Source organism: Amblyomma mixtum, chromosome 2 (genome assembly GCF_055824585.1).
Source record: "Amblyomma mixtum isolate Tamu chromosome 2, ASM5582458v1, whole genome shotgun sequence".
NCBI classification, from domain to species: Eukaryota; Metazoa; Arthropoda; class Arachnida; order Ixodida; family Ixodidae; genus Amblyomma; species Amblyomma mixtum.
In genome coordinates this window covers 134,793,418-134,810,493 of record NC_143013.1, presented here as the reverse complement: position 1 = coordinate 134,810,493, position 17,076 = coordinate 134,793,418, and the positions used below count along the sequence as shown (strand labels likewise).

At 50.3% G+C, this 17,076-nt stretch overlaps 1 protein-coding gene across 1 annotated transcript; it reads right to left on the bottom strand.

Moving 5' to 3' along the window:
* Positions 1 to 4,181: 4,181 nt before the first annotated feature.
* LOC149360983 (membrane metallo-endopeptidase-like 1) lies at positions 4,182 to 16,644 on the bottom strand. Its single transcript, XM_089567967.1, has 3 exons — positions 16,272 to 16,644; positions 7,357 to 7,478; positions 4,182 to 6,287 (listed from the first exon to the last, which is right to left on the bottom strand). The coding sequence occupies exons 1-3, from the start codon at positions 16,642 to 16,644 to the stop codon at positions 4,182 to 4,184; spliced, it is 2,601 nt and encodes an 866-aa protein (XP_089424093.1).
* Positions 16,645 to 17,076: the final 432 nt, after the last annotated feature.

Here is a 17,076-nt window from a genome sequence, read left to right as displayed (position 1 = left end):
AGAGGTGCATTCCAGAAAAAGAGGCCCCACTCTGAGTGATTCAAACTCGACGATTTCTTTTTCTAACAAACATTCAGTCTAATGCCAGCTACAGAAGATGTTCAGTTTCCCAAAGTTAATTAACGATACTTCCATTGTAAGGTTCCCATCCCTTTTGCCTGGCTGCTAACATTACCAACATGTACAGGCTTGACTTTCCAATATCGAGCGTGCCGACATCAAGCGTTCTCGCTGTACGATCATTCACAATGCTGGACGGCCCAACATTGAACATGCCCGATTATGCTAATATCTAATATGACCAATGATCTCAACATCCAACATGCCCGATCGGCCGAACATACAGCGTGCCAAGTGTTCTCAACTTCTTTTTCATTGCAACAATCCATCACGGTTATGGATGCTTGTTTCCAATATTTCCATCCATTAGCAGCCTTTTTTTTTTTCGAAAGTGTTTTCTCGCCCCTTCCCCCCCCCCCCCCCAAAAAAAAAAAAAATATTGCATTGAATGCGCGTTCTAGTATTAGGGCGCGAAGTAGAGCCAAAAAGGAACAAGACAATAAAATACCTATGCCTTCCAGCCTCCATATTTCGAGCAGATCTCTCGAAAATACACTCAAAAATTCTTGCTCTCTTAATTTAAAAAAAAAACATTGAGGTTTGGTGGAGTTCTGATGGCGAACCTGCTATTGTTATTATCAATATTAAGCCAATTACTTGTTCTTAGGAAGTATAACACCATTTATAGTCGTTCATGAAAGCTAGGATCACAAAGCAGCATTTACGTGCATAACGTCATTTCGTAAGATAAAAAATTGAGCAGTGATAACCTTAGCTGCCTTGCGCATCATTCAGCGCGAGCTGTTAAACTGCCCGCTGTGCAGCTCAGGTCCGCGGTTCTGTTTTCAAGCGCACTAGGCTCAGGCTGCTTCACGTAGGCGCTCCCGCTGTGTCGCTGTTGGGCAGCGTGAGATTGGCGAGCGCCTAGCTCCGCGCCCTGACTGAACTCAAAGCTCAGCACAGGCGCAGCACCTGTGCCCCCCGCAAGAGTGTTGCTGGCTTCAGTTAGGCACCAGTTTGAAAGGCTAGACAGAGGCAAGATAGTTTTGTACACCCTCCCACTTTTTTAACTTGAACACACGAGCGTCCACCGTCGAGTCGATAAGCGCCGTACGACGGAGCACAGCGGCGAAATGAGCGAGAATACGCGGGTGCGCGCAATAAGCACTCTGGTGCAGCTGTCCTCTGCCAGGCAGTTCTCGAACGGCATCTCACCCCTGCTTAGTTTGAGCACCGTTATCGTTATCATCCCTTTTCTTTTCTGAACACTTCCATCAAGTTATAAATAAGCGGTCAGGTGGTAGCGCTAGCGCCGGATGGAATGCGATATACGCCCGCTGATTATGCTACATGCTTATCAGCATTTTGTTTCTTTTTGCTATGGGTCACGTAGCACTTTCCTGCGGCAAATTAAAGGTATCTGCCACTCGAAGTCCTGCTGAACAGGAACTTCTATCTTGGAAAGAAAAGCGCAGACGCATTGTCAATGTCATAACGGTACTAAATCTATTGCTTTTTCGAGAACAAAAAAAAGAAAGAAATGCAGAGATAAGATACCTCTGCTCGCACTAGCACTAAGGGGTATTAGAGATTTTCCTAATACAGCTGCTTGACAAACTATGGGCTTCCGGTTGTCCTTCAGTAGCTGCAAAAAGCTCCACCAGATTGAACAACCGCGGCAATGCGTCGCGGAAGAGAGTCGTACAGCGCTGGTATGAGGTCGCGGTCCATTTTCAAAAGCTCCCTTTCGTCTTGAACTTCGCGCCACAATTCATCGCAGCTGGCGTTTTGAAGCCCCATTTTGGACAGGTCAGTTTTCATTGTGCCCCACACGTTTTCAATGATATTCATGTCTGCTCCCAGTGGCGGCCAGGCAATGGTCATGATACAGAGTTCTTCCAGGCGGCCTTTGGCAGCGTGAGACGTGTGCACGGGGGACAAATCCTGTTGTAAAATGAAGCAGCCGTCACCAAAAGGACCGTCGAGGACATGAGGAAGGAGCTCTTGTTCTATAATACTAATGAAGGAGTTGGCACAAAATCGGCCCTCCATTCTGTGTAGTGCTCCGAGACCCCCTTTTGTTACCATCCCCCTAACGTTCACACTTCTGCGTCCACTGGCTCTTACTTGCTGGACGTATCGGGGGTCATACCTATAAGAGATGAAAATTACTCAATTTTTATGAGATGTTTTGTAACAAAGATCCGATATCATTTGTCATGCATTACAGAAATAATTAATGATGAATAATTTCAAGTGAATTGTTTGCAATAATGGTTAAGCATGTTTGTAATGTAATCCCTGTGTGCCGAACTGCATATGAAGCAAAGGCCTTTGTAAGGCTTATTGCATTTTACCTTTGCTCCGGTTTCTGTAATCCAGAAAAAAAACAAGTAAAATTACATGAAAAACAGGAACAGGCAGAAGCTAACTAAATATTTAGAGTATGGAAAACCGAACCTGGTTAGGTCTGGTGTGTACACTTTGCGCTTTTGGTTCCATTGCGTGCAGAACATGGACCCGTCGCTAAAAACGACATTGTGCCAATCACATGCTGTCCAATGAAGATGAGCCTGGGCAAAATCCAGTCTTTTTGCCTTTGCGGCGTCCTAAAGAAGCGGCTTTTGGGCAGCACTTCGACTCTTCAGGCCTTCTTCCAAAAGGCGTCTTCTCACCAAGTTTTCGATGACATCCAGGCCAACCGCATCTCTAACCTGGCCGGCCGTCATGAAGGGATTGTTCTCGGCAACAAGAACCAAGGCGGCATCCTCTTCTTCGGTCGTCTTCCGAACGCAGTTCCTTGCTGCGTCACCTATGCGCCATTCATCTCTAAACGCGCAAATTATCATGTTAACCGTAGCTAGCTGTAAATCTAAAGTGCTCGCGATCTCTCTTCGGGATGCGCCGCTCAAAGACATGCGTACCGCAGCTACTCTCTCTTCCTCTAGAACCCGAGGCGGCATCACCCACGCTATGCGAAGCACACTCCCGAATAAAACGGATGAAAGGCGTTATCATGAAACGCGATGGCAACGACATCTGACGGAGTTACTGTAGTGTTCTGGCTTCTTTGTGTGGCGGGCCCGGGAGAGCGCCGAAGAGAGTCAGGAGGCTGCTGTGGTCTCAGACGAACTGTTTTTATAACATCTACAAAAGCATTTTATACACAAGACACTGGCGCCACGGTACGGACAAAGTGAAAGCGAAACTGAAACACGGTACGGACAAAGTGAAAGCGAAACCGAAACTTAGACGATACAACAGTTACTTCGTTTATCAATTCACACCTTCCTCTCATACAGGAAAGCAGACGATACCAGGTCGCCTTGTCTAATCTATTCCCACCGGCATGCATAAAACAGAAGGAAATGCGATAATGCACAAAAAAGCAGGTAGGGTTAGATCCGCTTCCCGTAACAGCCTGGCAAAGGACAGCTGCACCGGAATGCTCATTGCGCGCATGCGCGTATTCTCGCTCGTTTCGCCGCTGTGCTCCGTCGTACGGCGCTTATCGACTCGGCGGTCGACGCCCGTCCGTTCAGGTTACAAAAGTGGGAGGGTGTACACAAGCGAATTAAACGTTTAGGAGGCCTCCTCACAGACTGCATAGTATTATTTAAAAGGAACAACTGAGACGCGGCATTAAGAGCGTGAACTAAGGAGGAATCGTCCAGATGCTTAAAAGAAAGCGAAAAACTTCTGTCCGTGAAGCAAAAAGAGTGTGATACCAGTCGACCCACATGGCTATGATGGTGCTATAGGCTGAGCACCTTCTTTTATTCGGAATTAACCTTATTTGTACTAGCCAGCTGTGCATGGCTAGCGAAGGGGGCAAACTGTTGTTTATTGCACGAGGCCACTATAAGGAGCGATGAGTTCCACAAGTGCCACAACGCAACTTGGCACCCTGAGGAAAAAACTACAACAAAGGTGTGATCTTGCCTGAACATTAAACACAGTAGTGCTTCAAATATGCGATACTCCGAAAAAAATCCAAGAAAACAAGATTCAGTCATTCAAAGACACTAGTGTCTAAAGTGAATCAAAAGTTCGGTATCCCACTATTTCAGCTCAAGAGGCTGCAATACCAGCACCGAAGCTACAGTCGAGTTTCTTGGGCGTTACAGGTAGTGACACTTTTCCTCTGGATTCATTGCCGATCCAGGCGGGCACGAAAACGCATCAGAAAATGGCCGGAAGTTCCGCATCATGCGGTTGCACGGCTCGGACTGCAGCTGGCCGTTTGCAGCTAGCTCGCACGTTCCGTGGCAGGCGGTGAGGAAGAACACCTGCTCGGCGCTGTACTGCTCCATTCCCTTGAGACGCAGGTCCTCGGCATCGCTGCGAAACTTCTTGTAAGCTGCATGAGCGATCTCAAGGGCAGGCAGCTCAGGGAAGAGCGCACGCGCGTCGGCAGCTTCGGGGCAGAACAGGAGGTCCCAGAAGCTGACGGTGCGGTTCAGAGGATCCCTCCTGCTCGCGTAGACAGCCATGGTGTGCAAGCTCCTAACGACCTGTTTCGCGTACACGAATCCCAGACCGCCGTAGAGGATGGCACTCGTGGCTTTCGGGTAAAAGAAGGGCGAATGCAGAGCCGCCTCGGCAACAGTGATCACTTTGGAAAGCGGATTATACGTGGCCAACAAACGAGAGTCTAGCTTGAAGAGCGTCTCTCCAATGGCGTACGCAGGGCTTCCCACTGAGCGCTGCAGCTGCACTCGGCTTGTACGCCAGTGGCCGAAGAAGCCAAGCGTGGTGTTGTACTCGTCCCCGTAGAGGCGCAGCAGGCTTTCGTCGCTTTGATGTCGCTCGTCGGGCCAGATAACCGTGCTCGTCTCTGCTAACATGGTCGTCAGGCTGTCCCGTGTCCGGCTGTCGATTCGCTGTGCGGAACGGAGCCCATGTAGTCCCGAGTTGTATACATTCTTCAGTAAAGCCAACACAGAGGTTTGCTCCTTAGCTGTAAGACCGCTAAGATTGATACTCGCGATGAGAACGTGGTAACTCGCAGACATTAAAACCCCGCAAGACAGCGCGTAGAACAGGCTGCCCTCTTTGTCGCGGTTGATGTCGTGGCCTACTTCTTTGCTGGTGTGGGTGGCCAGAATCTGGGTCAGCCACCACGCTGTGTGGAAGGTTACATCACGAGCCGAGTAGGTTTTCAGCAGTTGGGTCATAGAAGTTATGATGGCATCATTGCTTGCGAAGGCTACGTTCCTCTTGGTGATGGGTGGCTTGAAGCTGTAAGAGGACTGCAGCAATTCTATCCATTGATCTGCCGATAAATTTTTCCCGAAAGATGGTAAGTCACCAGCTTCAGCAATCACAGGCCTGGTGTAGCCAGTCAAGTATGCATGGCTGAGGTTATCGAAAATGTGGCTTTGTATAGTTGAGCTGTTAGCCAAGAACGAGAGATAGAGCCGGGATTTCACGTTATTTCTGTAGTATACATTGTGCATGAACATATTAAGGTACGTTGAGTAGAAGCCTTTATAACTCAATACAACTTCGTGTATTCGCTTCCACATGACGCCCATGGGACAAGGCCTGATTGAAATTGAGCGGTTCGAGGTGGTCTCCTCTTTTGCAGGTGGAACGAAGAGGTAAATATCGAACCACATAGGCAGCGACCACTTGACTGCAAGCTCGAACAACGTGCGCAGCGTTGCGAAGTAGTCGTCCGGATTTGGAATGGTGGTGTCAGACTCATCCACTAGCCATGGGAAGAACTGCCGTGTCATGAACTCGACGAGCGCAGTTACAGCTTCGGCATCGTGACCGCGAGCCTGGTCCTTACAGTCGGCAGCCATCTGCGCAACCCTTCTCAGCACGGTGTACTTCGGGTCGCTGTATGTGCCTGGCACAGACAGCTGCAAGAGCCAGGCGGTGACTCTTTCCGCGTGCACTGTGTCAGCCAGCAGAGGCTGTGTGTTCTTCCAGCCGCCGCAGACGAACCTGCCAAAGTCGTCGCATGGCTTCTGGCCCTGAGGGTGCCGGTCGACGCCGATGATGATGCGGTGCGTCTCGCACGCTGTCGAACTGCAGACGCCTGGGCTGGTTTTGTTTTCTCCAAGACTCGGAAGGAGCAATCGGATAACGAGGCTGCCGACGACCGCGGTAAAGACGGCTATCACCACGCCCGCGATCACGGTGCACCTGGTAGTGGCAGGTGTATACTGCTCCTTGCTCCGGTACGGTGATTCAATGGACAGCGTTCCTGCCTCGGCCTGCGAAAGCATTTACAACACTCGGTTTAGGTAACGCAAACGCTATTCATTGCGCAGCTTCAATGGTTATGGTGGCAACCGCAGCCACTGACGATTAAATGTTACTCTGGAGACCACGGCTGAGGAGCTTTGTCGATTGGATCATTTTCGAAAAACAATGATGCATCAAAAGAGCGCTCAACATTTAGGGTATGAACTATGAACAAAGCTTATCGAATGTCGATCTGACCTGGCTGTATAAAAGATGCCGTTATTCAAACTGAAAATAATAACATTGACAAGGTTTACAATTCACTTTATCGTTTTACGATTACTACGCCAGAAAAGTACTTAGTTACATAGTATTTGTTCTCTGCCAAGTTGCTTGCTGGTGTTAATTTGCTAATCTAAACACATCTTGTTCACAACTAATTTGTTCGTAATTTGGTTGCTTTTGTTTAAAAGTTTCATAGTTATTGCAATATTTCTTCGTCTGCTTGCATTGTTTTCATTTTCTGGACAACTTATCCTTCTTCTTGTGCCGTTTCTATGTTTCTTCGCAGTGCCGTGTAATTGCCCTAGATATCACTGATCTCGCTATCTGCGGATCAAGTGCATACGTTCTCCAACTTTTGCTTTCTGCGTATAGAGTATGTTGCCCAGCGATTGATAAAATCCGGTTTCAACTCAGCGCCATCTTTCATTCTGCACGATCCTTTTGCACTTCGCCAGTGGTAATCTATATCAACGAGCCAACCTGCATTATACATCTTATCAAAACGCTCTCTATGTGTTCCTTTCTTTTGTTGTTCTAAAGATGCCAGGGCAGGTTTGACCAACAATAGCCAGGTGCTGTGGCCGCTCCAGCAACGCGTGTTTACTGGTGACCCAAACCTGCCATACCGCGAACCACGCGTAACAACAGGTCTCCTCAAGTTCACTCTACAGGCGCAGCTGGGGGTCAAGTGGGAACTCAGTTTTGGAGATGCGCAAAGCATCCGACCAACACGGTGCTCGAGTCCAGGGCTCCCAATTACACCCAGAAAGCATGCCCAGCTGCACGGGCTGCGAAGCAAATCCGCACGCTCACCAGCTCCCGCAGCTCGATGATGGCCTGGATCTCTTCGGCCAGAGTGTGGCGTGGGGATGGCACGCGTCTCCTTGGCGAGGATCTCCCGGCGACCGGAGATGCGCGTTCTGGGGATGCGTCCACTGGTATGTAAAAAGAGCGTGGACGCATATTACGCATGCTGCTGCTAAGAGTGGTGGGTTTTTGCTAGCAAAATGCTGAGACAAACGTGGACGATCATGAGTTGGCATCCATCGCCGCCCATCTTAGAAGCGCCTGGCAAGCCGTCTACTCATGCAAGCAAAGGGTGCGCATGTTTGAGAATTCCTTGCTGGCCACCGGGTCTGATATCTACTCTCCTGCGTTGCGGAAGGCACTGCTGCTACTCTGTTTCGGTTCAGCGCAGCGACGAGTTTGACGCGGCAATGGCGACGCTGGTCGCGCACTACACTGCTTCAAAGAACGCCGTCATCGAACGCCATTGATTTGAACCAATAGTTCGCCTCCCAGGAGATTCGGTGGATGCATTCGCAACGGGATTTCTCCCCGGGTCAGGGCGTGCGGAAAACATCTAGCAATGCCCACACAGAGAGCATTTTGATCGAAGGTTCTGTGTTTACCCCGGACCGAGCATTCACCATTGCCAGGAGTCTGCAAGAAGCCTCCCGCCAGGCCAAAGAGTCATCTGCGTCTGACGGCGACACGCGTCCCTCGGATCTGCAGAAGAGTTACTACCGCTGTGGTTTGACAAAACACATGACTGCTATTTGCGTGGCAAGGAACAACAAAATTCAAAACTATGGTAAGATAGGCCATTTCAAGCGTATTTGGTGAAGTCCACAAAGATCTGTCAGGCAAGGAGCTCTTGTCCAGGAAATGGACAGCTCCATAGATCAGGCCGAGCTACGCGTACTGCTTATGGACCGCCCTATAGGGGCACCAGCGTACATATTATCGTGGCTTTGCACCGAAGAACAGTGTCGTTCCTGGTGGATATATGGTCGGCGGTGTCAATTTTGTCCGCCACAACATACACCTCGCAAGTACTTCCGGCACCTTGACATCCAGCTACTGCTGTTTTTTTTTATTACTGCAGAAACAATCAAGACGTAGGGTGGTTCGTGACTGCTGTACCAACCACGAATCACTCTGCTGCGCTTTTCTACTTTTTTTTTCCACGGAAGGCGCAGACATGCTGGGATTTAACGCTATCATCGCCTTAGGGCTGCGAGTTCAAGACAGGCATAGTTTGAAGCCAGAGTTTTTGTTTCAAGACGGAAGTGTTGCACTTCAAGTCAGTTTATGTCAATCCGAGCACGCTGGGAAACAGTTCTTGAAGCAAGAGAGGAACGTTAAGCCCTAAGCAGATCATCGCGACCGGAATAATGCGGAAGGTAATGCTCATAACAATGAACAGGTAACAGAGAAGGTAACAAGCAAGCCTAATTTAGATGGAGACGAAATTGTAGACACCCGTGTACTGTGCAATGTCAGTGCACGTTAAAGAACACCAGGTGGTCCAGATTTAAGCAAGCTAAGCCTCTGCCAATTTTTTATCCAATTCTTCAAACATGTAGTACCAACCAGCCCGTTTGTGCTCTCTTCTGAGGCTGAGATGTCCACATCTCGGTGGGCACCTGAACCAGAGGGAAGGCGCATAACTGCCCACTTGGAACAGTGGACACCTCAACTATGCTGCTGTTGTTGTTGTTGTGACTGAGAGAAGGATGAAAAGGAAATTGCAGGGGCCTGCTACTGGCTCGAGCCAAGCCACCACCGCTGCCACGTGCAGATAGAGGAGAGTTAAAAGAGCAGAGGAAAGAGAAAAAGGAAAGCTAAGTGGCGGTAGGGACAGGTGTGCGCTTCATGCGTTGGCATTGACAACGTTGTGCCAGAAACGCGGCGCTGAAGCCATAGGCCGTCGGCGTTGGTTGTGTTCATTGGCGTTGGCATTGACCACGTTTTACACTCCGATCATTTTAAGGAAAGAAAGTGGCATAATGGTTCCCTGGACCAGTGGACCTGGGTCAGTAGTCAGTGCTCCTAGGCGGCGACTAGGAGCTACCAACGTCGCGGCAAACGCTTACGGCCCTTCTCGGCTGTCAAGACCTAAGCAGCGAAAGGCCTTGGTTCAACGGACGCGGGCGGCGTTGCTTGCCAATGGGGCACCAGAATAGGGGCTCCACCTAGTAGTGTAAGGGAAAGGGCCAATAGGGTCCTACCCCAATCACCTTTCTGTAAAAATTTAACTGCCCATAAATTTTTTTCACCACCACCACCTGCAGTGATCCCTCAAATTTCAAGCAGTCGATTGGGACGACTATTCTTTGGCTCCTTGTAGCTACGAAGAGGGCGACGAAATAACGAATCGCGGTGGACGGAGCACTCGTAGACACGCGGCCATCAAATTATTGTTAATCTTGTCCTGTTGTCGTTCCTTTTTCACTTGACGCCGCATGAGAATGTGATGCCCAATAATGTGTTCAAAGCCATATACTGGCGCGCCATGGATGTAACGTCGATCTGTCCTCGCTTCGCCGAGCGCGGCTTTTGCCGCTTATCTGTTTTCAGCAGCGTCCGCTCCGGCGGACGCAGTTGTTGCTGCGATGCGCGTCTTTTCTTTCTTTTTTTTTCTTTCCTCTGATCTTTTAACTCTCCTCTATCTGCACGTGGCAGCGGTGGTGGCTCGGCTGGAGCCAGTAGGCAGGCTCGTGCAATTCTCTTTTCATCGTTCTCTCAATCACAACAAAAAGGTCACTGCGGCGACGTTCGGCGCGGAATAGAGAATGGGACGAGTTGGAGGCGAAAGATAATGATGGTTTGTTTTGGTTTATGGGGTTTAACGTCCCAAAGCGACTAAGGCTATGAGAGACGCCGTAGTGGAGGGCTCCGGAAATTTCGACCACCTGGGGTTCTTTAACGTGCACTGACATCGCACAGTACACGGGCCTCTAGAATTTCTCCTCCAAAGAAATTCAGCCGCCGCGGCCGGCGAAAGATAATGAAGAACACAATAGTGATCTCCTAACTGACGGTGACTGTGCCATACTAGTATCTGAGAGAAAAAGTGTGAAGCATGATTCATGACCTAAAGAAGCAAAAAGCAGCGGTGGGTAAAAACACTGACATAAATAAAACTAAAGCAATGTCAAACAGTCAAAGCAGGGATCAACAGTTTAAGACAGTCGGCGAAGCATTCCAGCTGGTAAGGGCATTTCCGAGGCCAAGGAGTGATCGCAGTTCGTGACTACAAGAGTGCAATAGTAAGGAGAAGAAGAATGCGCTGGAGTTCATTTAGCAGGTATTCTTAGGTGGCAAATAGCAGCTTACCAGTATCAATGAAGAGAAAGCCTATACTACTGCGTACCTTACCAGTACTCAACTCGCAGCCAGACACGTGGAGATTAAGGGGAAGGCTTCAAACTAAGGTGTGCGCAGCGTAGCGAGCTGTGGGAAGTGAAATGATGCATGTAACGCGGAGAGACAGGAAGAGAGCAGAGTAGGTCACAGAAGAAAGGCGAGTATCGCATCCTTGATGAAGTCGACAAGAAATTATCATGGGAAGTCAATGTAATGCGAAAGGAAGAAAAGCGACCTTCATTCAAGGTAACGGAGTAGATACCACGGTAAGGCAAGCGTATCGGGGACCGACGGCATGCAGAGAGTCAGGTAAAGGGACCGATGAGTTTACTTAGTGTGCGTGTCCGCGACAGCAGCCAGAAAAAAACAGGCATAGAAAGCAGAAAAAACAGCAGTCGGAAAAAGCAGGCTTTTGTCTCGCGAAGGACATAAGCTGATGATTGTCCTGAGCGCTGTGACTCTAACATCAACATGATCGCTAAGCTTGTGATTGGTTGGTTTGGTTTATGGGGTTTAACGTCCCAAAGCGACTAAGGCTATGCGAGACGCCGTAGTGGAGGGCTCCGGAAATTTCGACCACCTGGGGTTCTTTAACGTGCACTGACATCGCACAGTACACGGGCCTCTAGAATTTCTCCTCCAAAGAAATTCAACCGCCGCGTGACACATGCTCATCAAAGATAAACAACGAATCATGCACCCGTGAACTTAGGCCAGAAAGCAAACAAGTAAATTGTTTTATCCTTAAGGACTTTTTTAGTACTTTAAATGCAGCATGGTAGGTTGCAACTTAAAGTGTCATATACCTTTTGGCGGTCTCCGCTTTCTTAGTGTTACTCTCCTAAAATAAAACACCCTGTAGGATGGATGGAAACAACTTTATTACACAAAAAAAAAATCTTCCAGGGTGGTCCCCTACTGGTCCAGGAGTCCACGGGCTAGTGCTTCACGTAAAGCCCGATCCACTAGCCATATCTGGCCGGCGGGCTGAGCGGTCCGTAAAGCAGCCTCCCAGGAAGAATGAGTAGGATTGGGGATGGGGGATACTGCCTTTGGGGAAGGACATTCCCAAAGGTAATGGAAAAGTGTGGATTTGGGCACGCCACAGGTGTTACAATCAGGAGGAAAGGTGGGATGAAAGCATGAGAGGCGGTGGGGTGAAATAAAGCAGCCTGTCTGTAATTGCCGCCATGTGGCGCTGGATAAGGGCGACAAGGTACTGTGGGGTGGTGGCAGTGTCATGCGGCTGAATTTGTAAAATGTGGTAATTTGGTGATATGTAGAGAGGACCGAAGGGGCTTCTTGCGCAGGGTTGGGTGCCTGATCCTCCGGGGTCCGGGAGGAGAGTTCTCGGGCCAGCGCATGAACGCGCTCATTACCGGGGATCGAGGCATGCCCAGGGACCCACGACAGAGTAACCGTTCGGTCGAGAGAGGTGGCCGTGGTAAGAATACGGTGTGTTGCCGTAGTCGCCACGCCCTGTAGGTAGTGGCGGTACGCGGCCTGTGAATCTGTGCAAATTTCTGTTATGTTTTTGTCAATGATGGAGTGGGCCAGAGCAAGTGCGATGGCGGCTCCTTCCGCCTCTGCAGGCGAATTAGTTCGAATAGTGGCAGCGGCCCCCACTGTGCCGTCTTCATAGGCTTCGACTGCCGTGAAATATCCTGGTTTAGAATTTTGTGCCGCGTCGACATAAAGGATATCGGAGCGGTTGCTGTATGTTTTCGTGTAATAGCTCGCTCGTGCCTGTCGCCTACCGTGATGGAGACGCGGTAGGGGCTTCTGATATATGTGATCCTGCGTGCGCAGAGAAATCATGTAAGGTGTAGGACTTGTTGGGGTGGGAATTGGTGGATTGAGACGTAGCTGTCGCAGTAGGCATTGTCCTGTTTCCGTGCGACTCAGGCGGACTAATTGGTTGGTGCTCTGAGCCTCTATTAATTCCATCACTGTATTGTGGGTACCAGTGGCCAGGAGACGTTTCGTGCTAACCGTCCGTGGAAGACGTAAGGCAGAGGTGACAGCCGTGCGTATTAGGATGTCTGCCTGTTGTCTTTGCCGCTGAGTGAGTATGTGGTATGGAATGTGATATGTAATGCGGCTAATGATTAGTGCATTTGTCATATTGAGGGTCTCGCGTTCAGACAGCCCATGATTGCGTGCTGAAACCCGCCTGATAAGTGCAGCGACCTGTTTGGTCTGTCTCTGCAAGAGCTGAAGGGTGGCGGTTGCATCGAGTGTGTTGTTAATTAGAAGGCCGAGAATCTTCACCTGAGGCACAATGGGCACTGGATTCCCGTACATGTGCAGTTCAATCGGGGGGTCACTGGGGAGGGGTTTCAGCTGCAGGAGTTCCGATTTATTTGGAGAGCAACGGAGGCCTGTGTTTGCTAAATGAGTGGTGGTGATGTCTATGGCAGATTGCAGGATATCCTGGGCTGTTCCAAGGGATCCTCCCGTTGTCCAGAGGGTTATATCACCTGCGTATATGGCTGTGTGGAGCCCTGGGACAGCAGCAAGGGCCTTTGCTAGTGGCGCTAGGGCAATGTTAAAGAGTAAAGGAACACCATGTACTCCTATACTGCGAATGCTAGCAAAAGGTCGTCTTCTTTTTTTTCCGATGAAGATTAGAACCAGATAATTATTAATATATGTGCGCAAGAAGAAGCAAGAATGAGCAGGTGGTCGTACCGCTTTCCTAGTGCGACGAGGACCTGCTTCCCAGTTAAAGTAAATGTGCAGATTTTAGCAGCAACTTGCTGTGATAGTAACGGCCTATTGCGTTCGATTAAGGCTAAAGGGAAGCACCCGTTCCACCATGAGCAGCGCCGCAGAGCCCGTGCGAAGGCACTCCATCGAGCGTACGGCTCCGAGCCGGACGCCGTATGGGTGGACGCTGCCTGCACGGGTGATGAAGCGACAGCAGCTGTGGTGGACTCCTCTTTATCTGCCCTCATCACACTACCTCTCCCTCCCAACACCTCCCCAGAGGCTGCAGAGGAAGCCGCCATTGCACTCGCAATCACCCGCACGGAAGCCCGGTACATTTTCAGTGATTCAAAAACTGCGATTCTAAATTTTGCTCGAGGCCGAATCCATGTCCCTGCTTTTGGCATACTGTACTCGCCCGATGCACCCCCGCCCCGCCAAGTGGAGCTGATATGGGTGCCTGCGCACTCCGGGAATCCCGGAAACGAGGCCGCCAACCTTTTAGCCCGATGTTCTTTAAACCGGGCTCAGGTGGCCTCGGATGCGGGATTCACGAAGGAGCGCATGCACTCATTCAGTGAGCTGACCCAGGTATACAGAGCCTCACGCCAGCTCTACCCTCCGCCCCACCCCTCCCTAGATAACAGACACGCAACACTCTGGCGCAGATTACAGACACACACTCTCCCCGCGCCCCTTACCCTAGCCCACTATCATCCCTCCTTCCCTACTCCGGCATGCGCCCTAAGCCCAGAACCCTTCGCATCTTCCCTCCACATCCTTTCCCTCTGCCCGGCGGACCCTCCACCGCGGGACCTAGAGAACCTGAAGACCTGGGAGGACTGGGAGACCATGCTGCGCTCGGAGGACCCGGCCGTGCAGAGACCATCGCCACCGGCCGGGCTGCCAGTGTTATGGACCTCAGGAACATAAACACTTGAGTGGAGTGGGGTCGTGCGGGGACCCTGGGGCGTGCCCCGAATTCCTGTTGTAATAAAGTTTTCTCTCTCTCTCTCTCTCTCTCTCTCTCAGATTGCTTCCACCTAGTTTCACTCGTCCGCGTTGTGAAGGCCAGCCGACTGGATGAAGTACAATGCGTCCTGCTTTACCCCGCTACTTTCCCGAAGTGACGCCATTCGGGATGCGTCCCTATGCATTTACCGCTAAAAGACTCGATGCGAACGGTGGAGCCTTAGAAAGAGATGCTTATGATAATTAGCCACAGCGACAATTACCCGGAAAAAAGTATCAGGTGCGCAGCAGTTTCCACGGTAGTTCGAACAAGTGTGCACGGGCCACACTCGTAGCTGCTTTACTGATTGCTTTCGAAAAGAAAGCTATAGCAATGGGAATGTAGTGGTGAATAGAGTTTCTGACGTTGTACTAGAATAGTCGGATAACGGCTGTTTTGTAAGAAATGTGTATGCTGACTCGCGGAATTTCCCAGAGCGAAGACATAACTGAAGATGGTGTTAGCTGTGCGGTACATGGGCACTTTGTGCGTTGAGCGAATATTACAATGCAAATGTTTTGTGAAGAACAGAAAAGACGAGGTAACCCTCTCACCCTCAGAGGCCACTTGAACCGCGCGGTGGGGAAACGCTCAAGGAGGGAGTGAAAGGAGGTAGAAAAATTGCGCGCCGTGGTCGGTCTAAGTTATTTCGACAAACTGAGGTTCTTTAAGCTCAGTGTCATCGCACAACACATTGACACGTTTGCGTGAACTCTCATTCCAATCCAGCTGCAACGGCTGAGATCCCGTGCAGTGACCTCGTGCGCAGCACCAGAACCACTGAGCTACCAATGTGGGTCATGACCGTCGAAAAGCCGCATCCTTGACTCCACGACTGAGCTTTCTTTTACTGCGGAAGCAACACTACGCTAGGTGTGAGATTTCGCGGAGCCCCAGAGAGCCCCAATTGCGCATGCGCGACGAGCGAGTGTGAGACATTTATTGCCTAATTTCCTTTCCTAAAATACAATTTTCATTTCCTTCATTACGGTCCCTCTTTCTTCTTTCACTTCGACTTCCTCGTTCAGGTGTCCACTGAGATGACAGAGAATTACTGTGGCATTTCCTTTCCTCTAAAAGCTTTGCATTTAAACGGCAAGGCATCGCGCTGAACGGGTGGCGGCGTTCCGTGGACTCCCTCGCAGGGCTACAACACGCTGTGGCGTTCCTCTCCTAAAGGCGAAGCTTAAGCGCCATTAATTAGCAGTTAAGTAGTATTCAGTCACTAATCAGTAATTAGCCATTAATTAGTAACTTGTGATTACTTAGTAATTAGTACTTAATTATGTGTGACGTCATCAGGTGGTGACGTCTCCAGTGCCACAGAGGCAAACAAAGTAGTGCGGAAATGTTTACGCCTTTACGCACTTTAGATTGTCAAAGTGCCCCGTGAGATGCCGCCGCCGCTGCGAGTACCGCGCCGTTGCCTCCGCAATTCTACTCAGGATGGCCATTGGTCAAACCACAGCCAGTTTTTTTCTGTGGTTGCACACATGCCATGCCATTACTTTGCATGCATAAGTACCAGCCAGCGTTTAAAAGCAATCCATATGTGCGCAGTTGGTCGAGTGCGATGCCTGCCGCCTCTCTTATTACCGGTGTTGCTCTTGCGACGAAGTATCCATTCCCTCACAAACATGTCCACTTGTTACGCGTTAGTTGCTCAAGCGAGTTCAATAACTGTACCCTAGAGGGGCGTGTTACGAAACTTCCTTTTCACGAAGGGCCAAGCGCAATATCCGTGCGATAAAGCTCCTAATATTTATGCGCGGTGGGCAGAAATAGCTGAACTGAAATTGTCAAAAGTCAATCCATTTGCGGAAGGTCGCATATCTGGTCAAAACGGCGAACTCACGCGAAACCTGTGCTCGCGTTGGAGGTGCGCTCGACTGCAGCGCCGTCGAGGGTCGTTGCTTTGAGCCGGTAGGCTTCGGATCCGAGCTGGATGGGTGAACGGCGCTTCCAAGGACCACTTCGGGAGAAGAGGCACCGCGGTCGGTCACCGAGGACAGCGCCACCGGGCCACCCAGAGCATCTGCCTCGGGCTGCAACGGCGCGGCCTCTTGACGCCAGTAGCCCTGCTTGTCTTCTCTGTGCGCAGGCCGGGCGTTCTCGGGACGTTCCGGAGTCTTGGCTGCTGTCTTGCGCCTCGACTTGCGTTCGCCCTTGGAGCGCGACTTGTGGCCGGAGGGGCTGGAAATGGCTGAGCTGGGTGGACTCGACGCCATCGCCGTGTAGCTCTGCTTCTGGAGACTTCTTCTCTATCGCACGTGGCGTGTGCGCAGGAGAGCACCGACGCACGTCGTTTTTTTCCGCGCCTGCCGCTCTAATGGGCCGCTCTCTCTACTGTAGAACAGTGTAGAAAACACTGTACTGTAGAATGTGAATCTGTAAAGCAAGTACAGTGCCACAAAGAGGATGGCCATGCTTGCGCGCCCAGTGAATAACACTGGCGGGCACTACTCACGCGCCATTCTCGGCACTTACTGAGGTTGTTTCGATGCTTAATTCCCTGCAAAATCCTTTACTGGGTGGCGCGGATATTCAGTCCTGTCCTTTGCATTCCTAGGATGTCAAGCGATAATAAGATGCACATCTCAACTAGGTCGATGCTGCGATTTCTATAGAGCTGTGTATATAGAACTCCTCGTTAATGTATA

Bases quoted from the DNA above. Each gene is read 5' to 3' on its own strand.
- LOC149360983 (XM_089567967.1), bottom strand. From the start codon at position 16,644: ATGGCGTCGAGTCCACCCAGCTCAGCCATTTCCAGCCCCTCCGGCCAC. The intron at 7,479-16,271 runs GTGAGTTCGCCG...TTTACATACCAG, and splicing joins AACGCGAGCACAGGTTTCGC to TGGACGCATCCCCAGAACGC. The intron at 6,288-7,356 runs GTGAGCGTGCGG...ATGCTTTCGCAG, and splicing joins TCATCGAGCTGCGGGAGCTG to GCCGAGGCAGGAACGCTGTC.